Here is a 16459-nt window from a genome sequence, read left to right on the forward strand (position 1 = left end):
GTCACGTGTCCCCAAAGATGGCTGCACCCTGGCGAGAGGAGCGAAGGTTGCCCTGAACCGTGCATGGTGGAGGAGCACGCGGGAGGCGCGCACGAGGTACTGGCATTCCGGAACAAGGTGAAGTAAATTTTCTTTTTTGAGACGGGGTTTCGCCAAGGGTGTGTAGTAGTCGAAGCTTCCCTAAACTGTAGACCACCGTGGCCTCGAACTCGTGGCGAGCCTCTTGCCTCAGCCTCCTTTATACTGGAACTACAGGCATAGGTAGCAGTCTTTGACAGGGGTCTATTACTAAAACTGGGCGTTTGATCCCCAAGGGGGCTGGGCAGTTAGATTTTTACTGAGTTAAGGGTAACTTAATAGAAACATCAAATAAATGGTTATTTCACAGAACTCAGAACTTCACCAATATGCACAGACTCAAAAAGTAGTGACATGCTTGGGTAGGACATTTTAAGAAAAGAACTTCTGATATGTCACGTACTTTATATTGAATCTGATTACATGTATTATTTCTACACCCCATATAACAGAAATAACCCAGTGCTTCAGGCTTCAAGTCCTGTCAGTCGATGCCAATGGCCTCAAACACTACAGACCTACAGACCTCAGTTTTTAAACCTGGGTTATACTTACCTGCTCAGTTTAAGTCTAGAAATAATGTAGTTTCAACACATTCAGTATTTTCCAAATGACTTCTATATGTAAAAGAAGTATCCAATAAATAGTGCCGTAAACTAATCTTGTGGCAGGTAAATGTTGTAACCAAGACAGTAAAACCCTGGACCTCCTTATCTGTTACCTGGAAGTCCATTATCTAATGAGCGCAATCTTCGGGCTAACATTCATTCATTAATTCCCCTACTGACATTCACCCTGTGTAGTGCTGAGATCAACAGGTGACAGGGCTCTGGCCACACCCCATCTAACCCTTGTTTTTTTAAAGGCTAACCTAGAATGATTTTTCACATTTCTAATCTTTTTCAAAAGACCATGTGTTACCTATATAGCTTAAAATATTTACTATTTGGCCCCTTAGGGAAAACTTTACTGAGCCCTACTCTCATAGGTTTTGTCCTTCCTGGGATAGATATAGATATAGATATCTATTAGTTTATGTAGATGACAGAACTTCCTTTTTAAAAAAAAATTATGATATCTTAAGAGGGCTAGCAGCCTGAACCACAGGTTGGACACACCTACTAGACACAGTAAATCCAGAAGTAAAATTGCCCAGTATGTGTTCTCCCAAACAAATACCAAATTACTTCCCAAAATAGTTGGGCCCATTTTAGGTACAATTTATACTTTTACTGATAGCACTTGAGTGTTTTGGCTACCCTGAGTACTTGCCAGTAGTGTAACTGAAATTGTCAGATACTGTATTGGCCCAAATGTAGTGAGGCTGAGCATATTTTTTTTTTATTTGTTGGCTATTTGACTTTTCTGTAAAGTGCCTTTTCACGACCTTTTTCCATTTTTGTGCATGTTCTATTAACTACTTTGTCACTTTCCAACATTTTCTCTCATACTAGTTTCTCTATGATTTCTACTGATCAACACAAGTTCTGTATTAATGCTGTTTCATCATTTTAGTGCCACTGTACAATGATCAGGAACTGTTTTTAAGGATTATGAAAATATTCTCTTTTTCATGTAAGTGTTGCTTTTCATGTTTCACTTAATACTTTTGGGGTGCTTTTCACTTTGTTTGCTTTGGTTTTCTGTATTCTACATATGCACCTTTTTTTTTTTTTTTTTCAGATTATGAACCAAATCTGTATCTCTCAAAATTGAACATGGTCTTCAGAAACCTTAAACTGTTGTTCCTATAGATCTAACATTGAAAATGGTATTTTTACTTTTCTAAGGCTCAATATGGAAAATCATAAATCAGATGATACTATCAAGGAAAACATAACTGATATTATAGCCAGAAAAATTAACCAACTTCCAGAGACAGACAGGTAAGATACCTTAATTAAAAATAATTTTGCCAAGTGTATTTTTAACTCAGCTTTTGCTAAATTAAACAACATTTCAAAGGACAGTGTCTTTCTTGCTGATGATACATGCTGCCCAGCATTACGTAGCTCATTTTGGAAGTTGAGGCAAGATCAGGTCTTTGGGCATACCTTTGCATGATTCAAATTTTCCATTCAGCTTGGAGTAAAATGTAAAAATCATGAACCCATTTCAATGACAAAACAGAGTTCGAGGCCACTCTGGGCTACATAGTGAGTACCCAGTCTCAAAAACAAAACAAAAACCTCAGTTCCTTTCTTGTCTTCTTCCTCATTTAATGCCTATCAGTATGCTTTCCTATAAAGAACACCATGGCTAGACAGGGAATGTCACAGAAACAGGATCATGGCTGAAGATCCTTAAGACGCTTAGAAAGAAAAGCACAGACACATTCTGATAACTGAAGACAACAGAGGAAGCTATAGCATTGTTCCACAAGTGTTCCACAAGACCTGCTTGGAGCAATGAAACTTGTAACTAGGTTACATTTCAAGTGAAATCTGAAGCCTCAGGATTAACAGGGGCCAGCCTGGGGGACAGGGGGACATAACTTAAGTAGAGAATGGCACATGCCTGGGCCAAGAGTTTATCATATTTGAGAAACCAGTGTTAGTAAATGGTACAAAGGAAAGTACATATAAAAAAAAGAATAATTTCCGAAAATGTGATACCACTACAGTTATATGTTGGTAATCAACTGCTTTCAAGTTTTATCATATTTGGTACTTCATGCATTTTGACATGAAATATACTTATTCTAACACAAGCTATAACTTGTCAATGTAAATTGCCTGATTTGCTACCCTTTCCAGCCAAAACAAAATTTGTTTACTGTCATGTCTGGAACCAATTAACGACCAATATCAAGGTGCCACTGTAAGTTTTCTAATGAACATTCCAGCTCATTTTGGAAAGTAGATTTAAGCTTGGATAGAAAAAGAAGAGCACTAGAAAACTGCTTTAGTTATCCTGGTGAGTAGAGGATAGTAAAGAGGAAAGGCTTAAAATACATTTGGAAGTAGACACACCTTCAAGTGTGAAAACTGCACATTCCTGTCTTGCTATTACTTGCCATCTCAACACAATCTATAACCCAAGATCAAGTAGGAACTTGGTGAGATTCTAAAAGCTCTGCAACCGTCACTGTGCTACCACACACTCACAAACGTGCCCTGTTAGTTGTTGAGGTAAGTAACAAACTTAAAAGCAAAAAGCTCTGTGTTTCCAAACCAGCAAGACAGGGAAGACCCTAGACTGACACAAGGAGTAGAGTAGATAATGGCAGCTTTGAAGAAAAGCGAGCAGGCTGCAACTCAGTCCAGCAGTGGTTTAAGAGTACTGGGAAGGGAGCTGGGGCTGCGCCAAATCTAGAGATAGCTCTCAAACACTGGTACGTGATGGTGCCCGTTAGCCTTATTCTTAATTTGTTCTAAGTTTGTATTCTCATCATTCCTTGTATTATCAGATACGCTTAGTAGCTGATATATTCTTGAAACTATATGTATGAAACTTTTTATCAAAAACTTCATTTTTTCTTTTTTTTGTGGTACCAGGGATTGAACTCAATTCATTTTCTGATCTAAGGAACAATTATATGTACCTTTTAATTCGCTGCTGTTTGTTAAATTTGATCTTGTACACTGTGCCAGAAAGTCATGAGTTTCTTTGTAGTTCTGTAGAACTGTCTGGAATATTGGCAGCAAAGAAATTAACTAAAAATTTTAACTTTACATAGGAAATTAAAACCTGGCTGGGAAACAACTCTCAGCATTTGCTCCTATGACTACAGTGAGGATAGTATATATGTCACATGTTGAGGATGCAGTATTTTAGAGGAAATGTTCAAGTTTCCCATTCCCACAACCCCTACATTAAAAGCACCTGTCAGGGCCAGGGAGATGGCTCAGTGGAATAAGTGCTTCCCTGGCAAGTGCAAGGGCTTGAGTCCAATCCCCGGTTCCGCCAAAAAAAAAAAAAAAAAAAAACTAGTAATACAAAACTTGGAAGGTAAAAGATAATTTTGTGCATTTAGCACCAATTGTACTGCAAGTCATAGATTCTCCATCAGTGAAATGACAGGGAAGAAAAGTGACACTTTACACAATATAGGAAGCTGAACTAGTAGTTTGTAGGGAAGTTTTTAAAGTAGTGTAAACTACAGAAGTTTTGAGGGTACTGTGTGTAGCTTGGCTAGTCATGAGTAATGGATTTATAAGGTAAACTGCATTCTAGATGACAAGGGACTAAAAATATAGGCTGACAGATCTCTATCTCCTACTGTCTCAGAACACCAATTTATTCTTTATCAATGGGTGTTGTAAAGTACTTTGGTTAGGGTATCCCTTAAATGTTAGTACTTCCCCAGGCCGGCCTGATAGCTCAGTGACTACAGCACCTGCTTAGGCAGAGCGCAGGGGCCAGGATTCAATCCCTGGCTTGTGCACTGGCCCGCCCTCAAGGCACACTGAGTCGGTCAGTGATTGAGACTGGGCGTGGTGGCACGCTAGCCTGTAATCCCAGCACTTGGGAGGCTGAAAACAGGAGAATCGCTACAAGTCCAGTCTACATAGTGAGACCCTATAGAACCTGTCCTAAATACAGGAAAAATAAAAAGTTTAGTACTTCCCGTTTCCAAATCCTGACACTTAAGGCCTCAAGGAAGAGTAAAAGGAAACCCATTAACTGCACAGAACTGTCTGTGCCAGCTGTTACCAAAACTAAGTTGAAAACATGTTTATTATCAAATTGCTTATAGTCAAAGGGAAAAGCCTCCATTAAAGTCAATGGTTATAAGGTAATACTACCTTGTAATGTGTTGTGCTAAAAGGTAACCATTGGGTATTACAGGAATTCTGAAGAGAACCATACTACTCAAGATGCTTAAGAAGCTGCTTTCTGCTACACAGAACATGTTTAGGGCCGGTGAGAGAGCGCAGCAGACTAAAGTGCACGCTTAGCCAGAGACGGTAGTTCTATCCCGGGTACCACAAACCGAGCCAGCCCCATGCCCAGGGCAGGCTGAGCTAGCCACAAAAAAAAAAAAAAAAAAAAAAATTGATTAAAAAATTTTAAAAGGCATGTTTAGAAAAATTTGCCTGTATGTATCCACAAACATTGACCAAATTCAGAATAAAAATCTGGATGTAAAAACATGACTTAAGGTTTTGATGTTATGGAAGTATAAAGGGTAGACATGTTTAGTGATTCCCAAAGTCCTGTTAACATCTCATAACATTGGGTAGAACATATACACAGTAGAGCTTAAAGTATTTTCTCACCCTCAGGAACCTACTTGAACACGGATCAGTATATGTTGGACTTAATGCGGCTTTCTGTGGTCTGATAGCAAACAGCCTTTTTCGGCGCAGCCTGCATGTGACACAGGCTCGTATAGCTGCTGGCTTACCAAAGGCAGTGATCCCGCTTTTGTCAGCAAATGCCTCTTACACAGGTTTTGTAACTTTACCTCTGAGTACAGGTAAATTCTATTTCATTATCACCAAAGCATTTACCTTGGTATACGTTATTGGCAATGTTAACACTTAAGGTTTAGTATCTAATAGCAATGCTATACTGCAGTGTTCGGATTAAAACTGAATTTTGCTAGCCTCACTGTTATACGGTAACTTACTATTAGCAGGGTTTACCAAGCAAGTAAGATGTACACAGCATTTCTAAATACTTCTAAGTTATCTTTCCCTCAGCATTCAGTAATGGCTATTTGTGAACCTTAAGAAATGTATTTGAGGGCTGGGGAGATAGCTCAGTAGGATAAGTACTTGCGTGGCAAGCGCAAGGTCCTGAGTTCAATTCCTGGTACCATGAAAATATATATATATATTATTTGAAAAGCTTACTACAGCTTATGGTCCTTTTGGTTTATATTAGAGAAGTTTCGTAAAGGGGCAAAATAATTTATTGAACAAGGTTCTATATAGCAAATCTCTTAAAGTACTCCATGCATCTATGAAAAATTAACCATTTATACTGCTTCAGCTATACCTGATCACTCACACACAACTTATGACTAATGACTTAAAAATATCACCATGGAAACTGAGGAGGGCAGTCCATCTAAATTTTATTTTGTTAAGGGCTCCTTTGAATTTGATTAAATCATGAGTATTTTGTTTAGATTCCTATCACCAGGACACAAAGAGCTTTTACAATCAAGGAAAATCTGTTGCCCAGGAACTAAACTGAATGAAAAATACTAGCCCAGGTTTGCTGATAAACAAGAGCAGAAAGCTAACAGCAGTAGACTTTTGAGATTATTATACCCAAGGCCAGAACCAATTAGAGAATTTTTTTCCTAAAATATTTTTAGATTTTCTTGGCAATTTTAGGTTTCTTTGGATGCTACTGGCCAAACCAGCGCCTTGTACAGGCTCAGGGTGCCTATGCCACCCAACTACTCCCAGCCCTTAATTGTGCCTTTAAATATGACTTAGAGAATTGCATTTGCTGCACTGAAGATACCTGTAGTAAATATAAGTGGATCTTGTATTTAAATTGCTTACTTATCATGACCATAAGTTACCAGAACTAATTTATTTCCTAGGTGATCTGAATTGTGAAACCTGCACTATGACACGGGCTGGACTGATTGGTTTAGTTTTTGGTGGTCTGTACCCTGCTTTCTTGGCTATGCCTGTGAATGGTGCCCTAGCAGCCAGGTAAGATTGTTTTCTCATCATGACTGACAACTTTTCATATGTGTGACTACATAGAAAACTTACAATTTAAAACAACTTCTAAGACAATGAGAAAGAACCTTTTAGAGCTTTCAGTGATGACAGCCCACTGTAGCAAATGTGCCATACAATCACCATTTTAAGGCATTAGAACAGTGTTACTGTTTCAATTATAAGCGTAAAGAGGGCCGGGTGGATGGCTCAATAGAATAAGCGCTTGCCTGGTAAGTGCAAAGACCTGAGTTCAATCCCCAATTCCAAAAAAAAAAAAAAAAGAGTATTTCCTTTCTATAAGCATAAAGACTTTTTATTGTAAGTAAACTCAAGAATTACTTCTCAAGAATGAAACAGTTTTGGGGCTGGTGAGATGGCTCAGTGGTCTAAAGCACCTACTTAGAACAAGCTTAGCAAGCACAGGGACCGCGGTTCAATTCCCCAGCACCACATGCCAGCCAGCCCAGCCCACCAGTTGCCCCCCCACACACACACACACAAATAAATAAAATTAGAAAAAAGAAACAGTTTTAGGACTGTATCACGCTGGAACTCCAAAGTAGTTCAAATTACTATTCTTAATTTGCATAATGAATGCTTGCTAGAAAACTACAAACAATACTAAGCCTAGCATTAGTGTGAAAGCTGTGTTATACACAATTTTGAGTTTGAGCATTCACACTAAATTTTAATCAGAAAAGGTCTAGCTTTTAGCCTATTAGGAAACAGTTGTTAGCTCAGCGGATTAAAGTGCTTGCAAGCAGGTGCAGGGGCTGGGGGTTCAATCCCCAGGTCTGCCATGCTGGCCCCACCCCTGGGGCGCACACCTGTACTCCCAGCTCTTGGGGGACTGTAAGCAGGGGGATCACTACCAGGCCCTGTAGACCCTTCCGTAAAATACAAAGAAAAAAAAAATACAATTGTAGTTATTCTCCGTTGAACTCATACACCAGTACACTACTGTGTGACCCTCCAGAGGTAAACTGGAGAAGAGTGCAAAGAAATCCCAGAACTAATTAGTAGACACTGAGCAGAGTAGCACTACCTTGAGCTTTTAACTAGTTCAATCCTAAAACTTGTAGGATCAATTTATGTTGTACATAGGTTGGCCAGTTGATACAGTAGTCTTTTCTAATGAGGTATTTCCATGTTTTCTTACAGGTATCAATCAGCACTGCTACCAGAGAAAGGAAACATCTTAACCTACTGGATTAGAATAGCTAAGCCTGTCTTCAGAAAGATGGTATTTCCCCTTCTACTTCAGACTGTGTTCGCAGCATACCTTGGAGCTAGACAATATAAACTACTTATAAAGGCTCTTCAGTTACCCGAACCAGGCCTAGAAATTAACTGATTTTTAACTAAGTATGTATATAAAATGAAAGTGAAAATGTTTCTCTTAAAAATAAACTTACACAAACGCAAGGATCTGAGTTCAATCCCCGGCTCCGCCAAAAAATAAAATAAAATAAAATAAAAATAAAAAAATAAACTTACAGTACATGAGGTACAAGGCTATATACAGCAACAAAAGGCTAAATCACAGTAAAAACTAATCACTTAAATAGGAGTAAAGATAGTTGTACTCTGGAAGAGAGCTTGTCTAGCATGCTTGAGGCCCTGGCTTCAATCCCTAGCACTATGCCAAAAAAAAAAAAAAAGCATTTCTCTGTACTTTGCCCAACACTGTCTTTTCCACCCTCCTTTTGCTACTCCTTTACTTTAGGCATTGGGTTGGGTCTGTAATATAAACGAAAACCTAACCACATAGCAGTTTCTGCTGCACGAAGCCAGACAGGAAAAAGATCTGTCAATACAGCAAAGTTATATATGCACGTATGCATCATTTTCTCTGTAGCATTTACAAAGACTGTTAATCCAAAAACCCTTCCTCTTAAGAGAAATCTGCATCCTTGGAAAGCTCTAGTTTTGTAAGGTTTAGACAAAGTCTCATTTGAACTTTTCAAGTATTTTGGAATAGTTCTTTAGAATCTCAGATGTGAGCCTTTTTTCATGCTGTTAGGCACTAACATCAGTGTGCTAAACCATCACTCACTTCACTAAATGAAGGCTGCTATTACATACCACGTTGCTAACATCACCTGACAAACCAAGCACTAAATAGCCATGTCCCTTGTGTTGTTCCTGTTTTACTTCCTAAAATAACTAGATTCATTTCCTTAGATCCTTTAAATTTTTGAAATGATATACTGTGTCCACTTTCCAAACATCTCATCCTATTTTTTTTGTGACAGCACCTCAATCGGCCGTGTCCAATGTACTTCCTTTCAGTGACAGAAATATAGCTACACTCAGTGTTTGCCACTAGCAGTACAGGTCCCAGCTACAGACAGGACGAGAGTGCACTGGTCGAGATCAGCACTTTAGGAAGAAAGCCAGGCACCACAGGAGAGTACAAGGCAAACCGTCAGTGTCATCCTGGACCATATTCAGGAGTCCATCTCATCTAGTCCTCTCTAATAATGATTTAAGTAATATGCTACTTACTAATCTGTAGAGAATTTAGAAAAGGCAGCTTTGCAAATGAAACAGGCTTTTTGCCTTTAGAAAAAAAAGTATTGAGATTTAAAATTCAAGTAAAATTTAAAAATTTTTAGTTTTTCTGAAGATTTTCTACGAAACTATACGCACAAAGATATATAAAAATGTTTACTGTTAATATCCTCTGGATTATAGTTACGAGTGACTTTTTTGCTTTATAATTTCCCAGTTTTTCTGTAATAAATATATTTGACTCGGGTAACTCGTGTATATGTGTGGAAGCTAAAATAATAAGATAAAGGCTCTGGCTTACATATTGTCCATTTTAGCTACATTACATTAAGGCCTGTTAATCACATTTTATAAAATTCCTTCAAAAATAAATCCAAATTATTGATTTGGACTCCTTAAGAATATATGAGAGGCCAGGGAGATGGCTCAGTGGACTAAGTGCTTCCCTGGCAAGCACAAGGGCCTGAGCTCAATCCCCAGTTCTGCCACAAAAAAAAAAATACATGATGCAGGTACAGGTTCAATCCCAGGGCCCGCTGTGCGGGCCCCGCCCCTGGAATACTCTGAGACAGCAATTGAGATTGGGTGTGATAGCACACACCTATAATCCCAGCATTTGGGATTATAAACAGGCGGATCAGTAGTAGTCCGATCTCATAGTGAGACCCTGAACACCCTATAGACCCTACCCTAAAAAATTAAAAAAAAAAAATACATGATACAATCAACTTAGATTGACAACCCAATGATATAACCCTGTGTGTGTGTGTGTGTGTGTGTGTGTGTGTGTGTGTGTGTGTGTGTGTAATAGAGATCAAACTCTGAACCTTGCACATGCAAGGCAAGGGCTTTCTGCTGAGCTGTCTTCCCCGGCCCTAATTAAGCTATTTTGAAACTGTCCCAGAATATTTACTCCCCAGCATACCATCTGTAAATGGGTATAAGCTTTATTTCTGAAGCTAAACAGATTTGTAACATGTTCTCTGCTACATGTTTCTTAAATCATCTTTTCAAATTAATAGAAATGTGCAGCTTAGGCAAGAAACCAACTTTAGTCTGTTATCACTTATCTACCAATTTTTTTTTTTGTCAGATCCATGACAAGAATCTGCTTTTGACCTGCCTTACAACTCAGTCATTTATAGCTAAGACCTACTAGATCTAAAAAACATTGCGTGAATCAGGAAAATAATTTCAGTTGTCACAATAGACAAACCCAATCTTTTACAGTTCACTCTGTAGTTATGTAAGGTTTTTTTTTAAAAGGTTTGTATTGAGATAGTAACGTAATTTGTTATTCAAAAATTGTAGTACACTAAGATCCACAAGTGTCTAGGGAATTGACCTGAGTGGGAACACATGAAAGAGAATTTGCAAGCACACTCTGGGCTACCAATAAAATTCAAATTGTTATGTTTATAGAATTACACAATGTTCCAAACATACGTAGTGCCTAGATTTTTTAAATTAGTGCTTATGAAAACTGAGCAAAATATTAACCACTGGGAGGAATGTATGCAATGTGTTAATTATTGAAACTGTCCTACCAATTTGATTTGAAACTCTCATTGCTATTTATCAATAAAATTATGGAAAAAAAAACTGAGCAGAACATTTTCAAGTAACTTTAGGGCAACAAAAAGTGTAGGTTATAATAAGAGTGGCTGAAAGAATGCTGCACCTAACAACAAAGGTGTTCAAATTCAAATATATGTGCTGGCCAAACAAAATGCTCTTGATCATTTCTAATGAAAGACCTCTCCTTCTGATTTCTTTTTGTTTTTTGTTTTTGAAGAAACCTTTTTTTATTTTTTTTTTTATTTTTTTTTCCTTCTGATTTCTGACTAGATGGTAACAATAAAAAAGGTAAAGATATAAAGATTTAGAAATCTGTATGGATAGGATAACTTGAGGAAAAAACATCTTCCTATTCAAAACTAACATTAATTTAGCTTAAAAATTTGACTAGTAAGATCTGAAATCTATGTCCTCAAGTGTTCAAGTAGATAACCACATATTGAGATAATTACTTATCTGTTCTCTTAAAGTAGTAGGTTTTTGTGATCAGCAAGGGTATAGTGGTGGAGCTGGCTGTACGGTCAGTGTATTAGCTACTTTAGCTAGAAGCCAGTGGGGATGCGCTTTACTGCCTAGCTTACAGCTATACAAATTACAAGAAACTGAGTGGAGTTAATTTGATTACCACATAAAATCAACTGAATAGTTAAACAAGAGCCTATATCTCCTATACTCCCTTTTCTATCATCTGCATACTTCCCAGACAAGTCAATTAAACAAAATGACTCAGTATAGACCAGGGGGAAAAAAATACAACCATCCAACAAAAATGAATTCAAAGTTTTGAGATTTTTTTCATAGTTGTAATAGACCAGAAAAAAATGTTTCAATAGAACCACATATTCCATGAAAAAAGCCATTCCCATCACCCAAAATACTAAGATCATTACATAAATAACACTAGAGAAACTTTAATATAGGAACTAGTACACCATCAACCTCAAAATCAGTTACTCAGATGGCAAAACCTCAGGATCCACAGAACCTAGGGTCAACCTGAACTGTAATTAACTACACATTTTATCATCAACTTTTTCAAAGGATGTACAGACAAATCAATGCATCTTTTAAAAGACTGTTCTTTATAGTTAAGGACTTTACATTAACTTTCATATTCTCAGCAAGGTGTCTGTCCTCCAAATTAGCTTTTATGTTCCAGGAAATACAAACTCATAGTACGCTTTGTGATCACTTTGCGACCTATTTATGTAACTCTAGTCCACTAAATGTAATTCCATAGAATGTGTTCTTGATTATGTCAAGAATTTATTATTTCTTGATAAAATACTGTAATTCTCTTCTCCACTGGTCCCAAGTTTTAAAAGATATGCAAAGAACTGAATATCACTCCCATGAAAGACAAAAAAAGTATAATTTTGTTCCAAAATTAACTTAAGTTTCATGTACTTCTATTAAGTCTTTCAAGCATTCCAGAGAATCTTTTCATATCTCCATTTCTGGAAAGTGAAATCAGTATAGAAGTAATTTGGGAACTTGAAAAATGGCATTCATATTTTTCAGCAGATGCCAAATTTTTGACCGACATGGCTCCCACAATTACTTTGTTACCATCAGTCCAGTCAGTTAACAGGTTGTAGGAAAAGATTCGTTTTTGCAGATACTGCTAAGCTGTTCAAAGAGAAGAGAAAGAAATTAATTTAGTGATTATAAAATGAACAAATATTTAAAATATTTCGAACACTTGGTTGGATATATCAGAGGTGTGACTTTTTTTTAAGTGTTACTTTTTAACTAGCCCTGCTCAAGGAAGTGTAGAAAGTTAAGTTGGTATGCTAGAAATAGTAGGTTAACATGTTGTGTTAGTTCAATTAATGTAAGAATTCCTGCCACCACAGGACAAATATTTAAAAAGCTGTGTTTTTAGCTGTATCACTTAACCACAGATGCACAATTATCCAAAAGGAAAAGGCCCCCCAAACACTAAAGTGTTTCAACCATTAAAAAGACTGAAACCTGAAAATTTCAAAACAATCTATTTTATATTCCAGAAATCTTTTATCCAAATACTAATCATTTAGAACACACTTTTCTAAAAATAGTAAGACAACAGTTTCATATTAATCATAACTTTTTTAATTAACAAGTAGTAGGACACTTTAAGATTCTCTTTACTACATACTGAAATAAACATCTGCAGAAACCAACATTTACAGTAAAATGTGCTTACACATAAATATGTCCAGATTAGCCCCTGATAGGTCCTAAATACATGCAATTACCATGTAAAAACAAGACCATGAGTTGATGTAAAAAAATGACAAAATCACTAAGTCACCAAAACTAGAAAAGAAATAATGAAATGGAAACTGAGAGAAGACAGTTAATAAAACAAGAAACCTAACAAAGCAGCTTTAAAAACAGGTCATACTAATCTTAGCATTTCCAAAGTTCTTAAATCATCTATTTCCCCAAATTGCCATTTATAAAATGACATTCTAAAAATCTATACTTGGAATTTCAAAACATCCCAGTTCAGAAAGCTTTGACTACTGTTTCTCCTTAGCCCTGAAATTTAAATAATGCATGAGAAGCATTGCTACTAGGAGAAAAATACTCTAAGGGAATGGTAAAATTTTTAGAAACAAACTTCATGCTTCCAACCCTTTTTAAGAACCATAGTCAGCGTTAACAACAATAATTTCTCCTATTTTCACCCATTATTTTCCAATGTCATGTTAGAGATGAATAAATTCTTTGAGCCCATAACTGAAAGATCAACAAACCCGGTTTTATTATGACACCATATTTTTGTCATTGGTACTGCACAAAATTATATACAAAGAAATATATACAAAAATGTTCAAGTATTAGTTAAATTTCAATTCAAGGCTTCTGTTTCAAAAAGCTACATTTAACATATTTCATAAAGATAGCACAAATTAGTCATTTCAAATAATTCTTCCAACTACTTTTGGTTTTTATGTATATATATATATAATATATATATATATAATTCAGTAGGCACTAAAAATCCATGCAGCTGCATTGTGAGGGGCTTGCTCTTGCCCTTAGGTATAAGCAAGTTCATCACTCCAGGTGGTGAGTTTGGCTATTACCCATTCGTGCTCAAGTGCAGTAGATGATTTCACAAAATACGCTGTGGTGCACTGGAAGCCAGAGACCCAGTTAGGTCTCAAGTCCTATTATCTAGCAACAAAACATTTACAGTTGTGCAAGAACAAGGAGTCCATTTCCATGACCAAACAACAAAATAAAACATCTTATGTGTAAGATAACTTAGATCTTTGGACTGCTGGAAAATACTTTTCAATTACGAACATTTTAAAAATAAAAGACAGCAGAAGCCCTGATATTACCTCTTTTTCCTCATTTCTTATACTACCTTTTAAAATAAAGCAGGAAATGTGGCCAGCAGCTGGTCCCGTCTCTTCTGCCCCAACAGCTGTATCCACTTTAGCACAAAGAAAAACAAGGATGCTAAATACGTATATACTTTATCAAACAGTGATGTTTCACAAAGAATTTAATGCACCTTACAAAGAAAGACATTATAATTTATACATGTGGGCAATAGGAGTATTGCAAGGGAAGATTATTTTCCATTTTTGGAAAAGTATCATCAGGCTTTCCATTAAGTGGGCCAGAACCACTCAATGTAAAAAAAGTAAATAAGGAAAATACTTTTAAGAATACAGAAAATAGGATTCTTTGTGAAGCCTCACTTTACACGTTTTCATTCACATTTCATAACCTTCAATTATCTAATCATACATACATAAATTTAACCTATAATGTCAGTACAACATAAAAAGGTGTCCAACAATTTATACTCAGTGATAGGGTAATCACTGTGCTGGTCCTCAAGGAAACATTTCATTAGCCAGTCTTATTCTTCCTCCAATTAACTAAAACAAAAGAGTCTGATAGGTAAATTTGCAGCTTCTCTAATGGTGAGATTCTAAAATCTGTTACTCTGAAGAGACTGTACTTTTGTATCTTCTACTGAAAACTAAAACGCATACTTGAATATTTAAGAGATTTCTGTCATCTCCAGCAAAGTAACTGTTACATTTTGCATGCCTCAATTACTTATTGTCAACCTCTGAAAAGTTGCTCTGAAATTGGAATTCCAATTTGCACCCTGTACAACTCGGAACTTCCATTCAACTTCACCTGTTTCACTGTGTCCAAACTGTATCGCTATAAGCAGGTTTCAGTGTACAGTTGGAACCGATGTCATCCAAGGCCATGTCCACACTGGGTACAGAAGAGCTAGGTACACGCAAGTCTGAACAAGGGGACACATTAACAGCTATTTCAACCAGAAGAAGCATCTTAAATACATTATTGACCAGCACAAGTCTGTTTCCAGGGTGGACAGGGCCCAAATTCGATTCCCCTCCCACCTTTCAAAAAAGAAAAAAAAAAATCACACACACACACAAATTGAGATGTTGCCCATTAAAGTAGACTAAGCAGCAGAGCATGAGCGTTACGTGAAGAGATGGATCCTTACCAGGTTGTGAGGCGGGAACGACTGTTCTGTAACCCCTACAACGGAGCCTGGCAGGAAGGAAATCACCTAAAAAAGAAACTGTCAGAGAGATTTAATAGTCACAGGTTATCATTAGGAGTTGGTTACAGTGTCACATTCATGCTTTTAGCTAAACACTTAAAAGATTCAATATTACTTTTTCCTCCTCTGAAATGTGTCCAGTGAAGATGTCCCACTAAAGTGTTTTACATGGTGTAAGGGAGTTGAAAGGGGTAAACGCGGATAAAGAGCAGATTACTTGACCCTACATTTTAAGAGACGACGTCGCCTTCCGAGCGCACGCCGAGCAGAACTCCACCGACACCTTATCCTTATCCACATGGAGACACACTCCTCCCGCCGACTCGTCCTCCTCCAGCAGCTCCTGCGGCTGCTTTCCCACGGGCAGGGCGTAGTCGTGGTCACCGGCGGGCGAGTCTCTGAAGAGCGAGGTGGTCAGCCGCAGTCCCACGCCGCTCAGCCGGCTCAGCAGGCGAGCCAGGCCGGTCTCGTTGGCCAGGACGGCCCGCAGGTAGCGACTCTCCTCCTGCAGCGCCTGCACGCGCCGGCCCAGCTCCCGATTCTCGGCCCGCAGCTCCTGGTTCTCGGCTGCCAGACCCCGAACCCGGCTCTCCAGACCCATCACGTACTCCTTCTTCTTCAGCCGATTAAGACGGGCTGCGGCCGCCGCCGCCTTCCGGGGGCTCTTTGTCGCCGCCTGGCTGCTCTCGTTGCCGCCGCCGCCGCCGCCTCCGGGGGACTTTCTGCGCCTCTTCTCCCCGCTGCCACCGTCGCCGCCGCAGCCTCCGATACCGTTCAGTAGCCTCTGCAGCAGGTCCGAAAAGCGCTGCATCTCGGCCGCCGCGGCCTCGTCGTCCTCGTCTCCTCTCCAGAGGCCGCCGCTATCCGAGCCGCCGCCCGACGAGGACAGAGGCCCGGGCGAGCCGAGCCCGGGCTCCAGGTGCCAGTCCGGCTGGCGAGGGTCCAGCAGGTCGGCCAGTTCCAGCCCCGACAGAAAGTCCATGTCCTCCGCCTCCTCCCCGGGGGCGCCGGCCACGGCCTCCTCCTCCATGTCCTCGGGCGAGGGCGCGCGCACCGCCACTCCGCCGCGCCGCCCCCTCCCGGCCGCCGCCCCGGCCTC

General features: G+C 38.8%; 2 protein-coding genes across 7 annotated transcripts in view; one reads left to right on the forward strand and one right to left on the reverse strand.

Moving 5' to 3' along the window:
- Positions 1 to 8508, forward strand: Tmem126a (transmembrane protein 126A). 2 transcript variants are annotated; one of them, XM_004632553.2, is made up of 6 exons: positions 1 to 117; positions 1869 to 1964; positions 5307 to 5500; positions 6584 to 6698; positions 7872 to 8115; positions 8198 to 8508. In XM_004632553.2, the coding sequence occupies exons 2-5, from the start codon at positions 1876 to 1878 to the stop codon at positions 8062 to 8064; spliced, it is 591 nt and encodes a 196-aa protein (XP_004632610.1). In that variant the 5' UTR covers positions 1 to 117; positions 1869 to 1875; the 3' UTR covers positions 8065 to 8115; positions 8198 to 8508. The 2 variants fall into 2 exon arrangements, with proteins under 2 accessions (XP_004632610.1, XP_023572365.1); XM_023716597.1 differs by having other exon boundaries at positions 1 to 96; positions 7872 to 8120; positions 8203 to 8508.
- Positions 8509 to 11863: 3355 nt separating this feature from the next.
- Positions 11864 to 16459, reverse strand: part of Crebzf (CREB/ATF bZIP transcription factor) — a 5073-nt gene continuing 477 nt past the window's right edge. Inside the window, exons 1-4 of one of the 5 annotated variants that reach the window (XR_002821385.1) lie at positions 15588 to 16444; positions 15301 to 15378; positions 14167 to 14235; positions 11864 to 12431 (exon numbers count right to left, since the gene is read on the reverse strand). Coding sequence is in view for 1 of the 5 variants with exons in the window: in XM_023716696.1 (XP_023572464.1) it covers positions 15584 to 16459 (876 nt within the window). In the remaining 4 variants the exon portion in view is untranslated. The other 4 variants (XR_002821384.1, XR_002821382.1, XR_002821383.1 and 1 more) reach the window with 4 other exon arrangements.

The sequence above is a fragment of the Octodon degus genome, unplaced genomic scaffold (genome assembly GCF_000260255.1).
Source record: "Octodon degus isolate 3935 unplaced genomic scaffold, OctDeg1.0 scaffold00049, whole genome shotgun sequence".
NCBI classification, from domain to species: Eukaryota; Metazoa; Chordata; class Mammalia; order Rodentia; family Octodontidae; genus Octodon; species Octodon degus.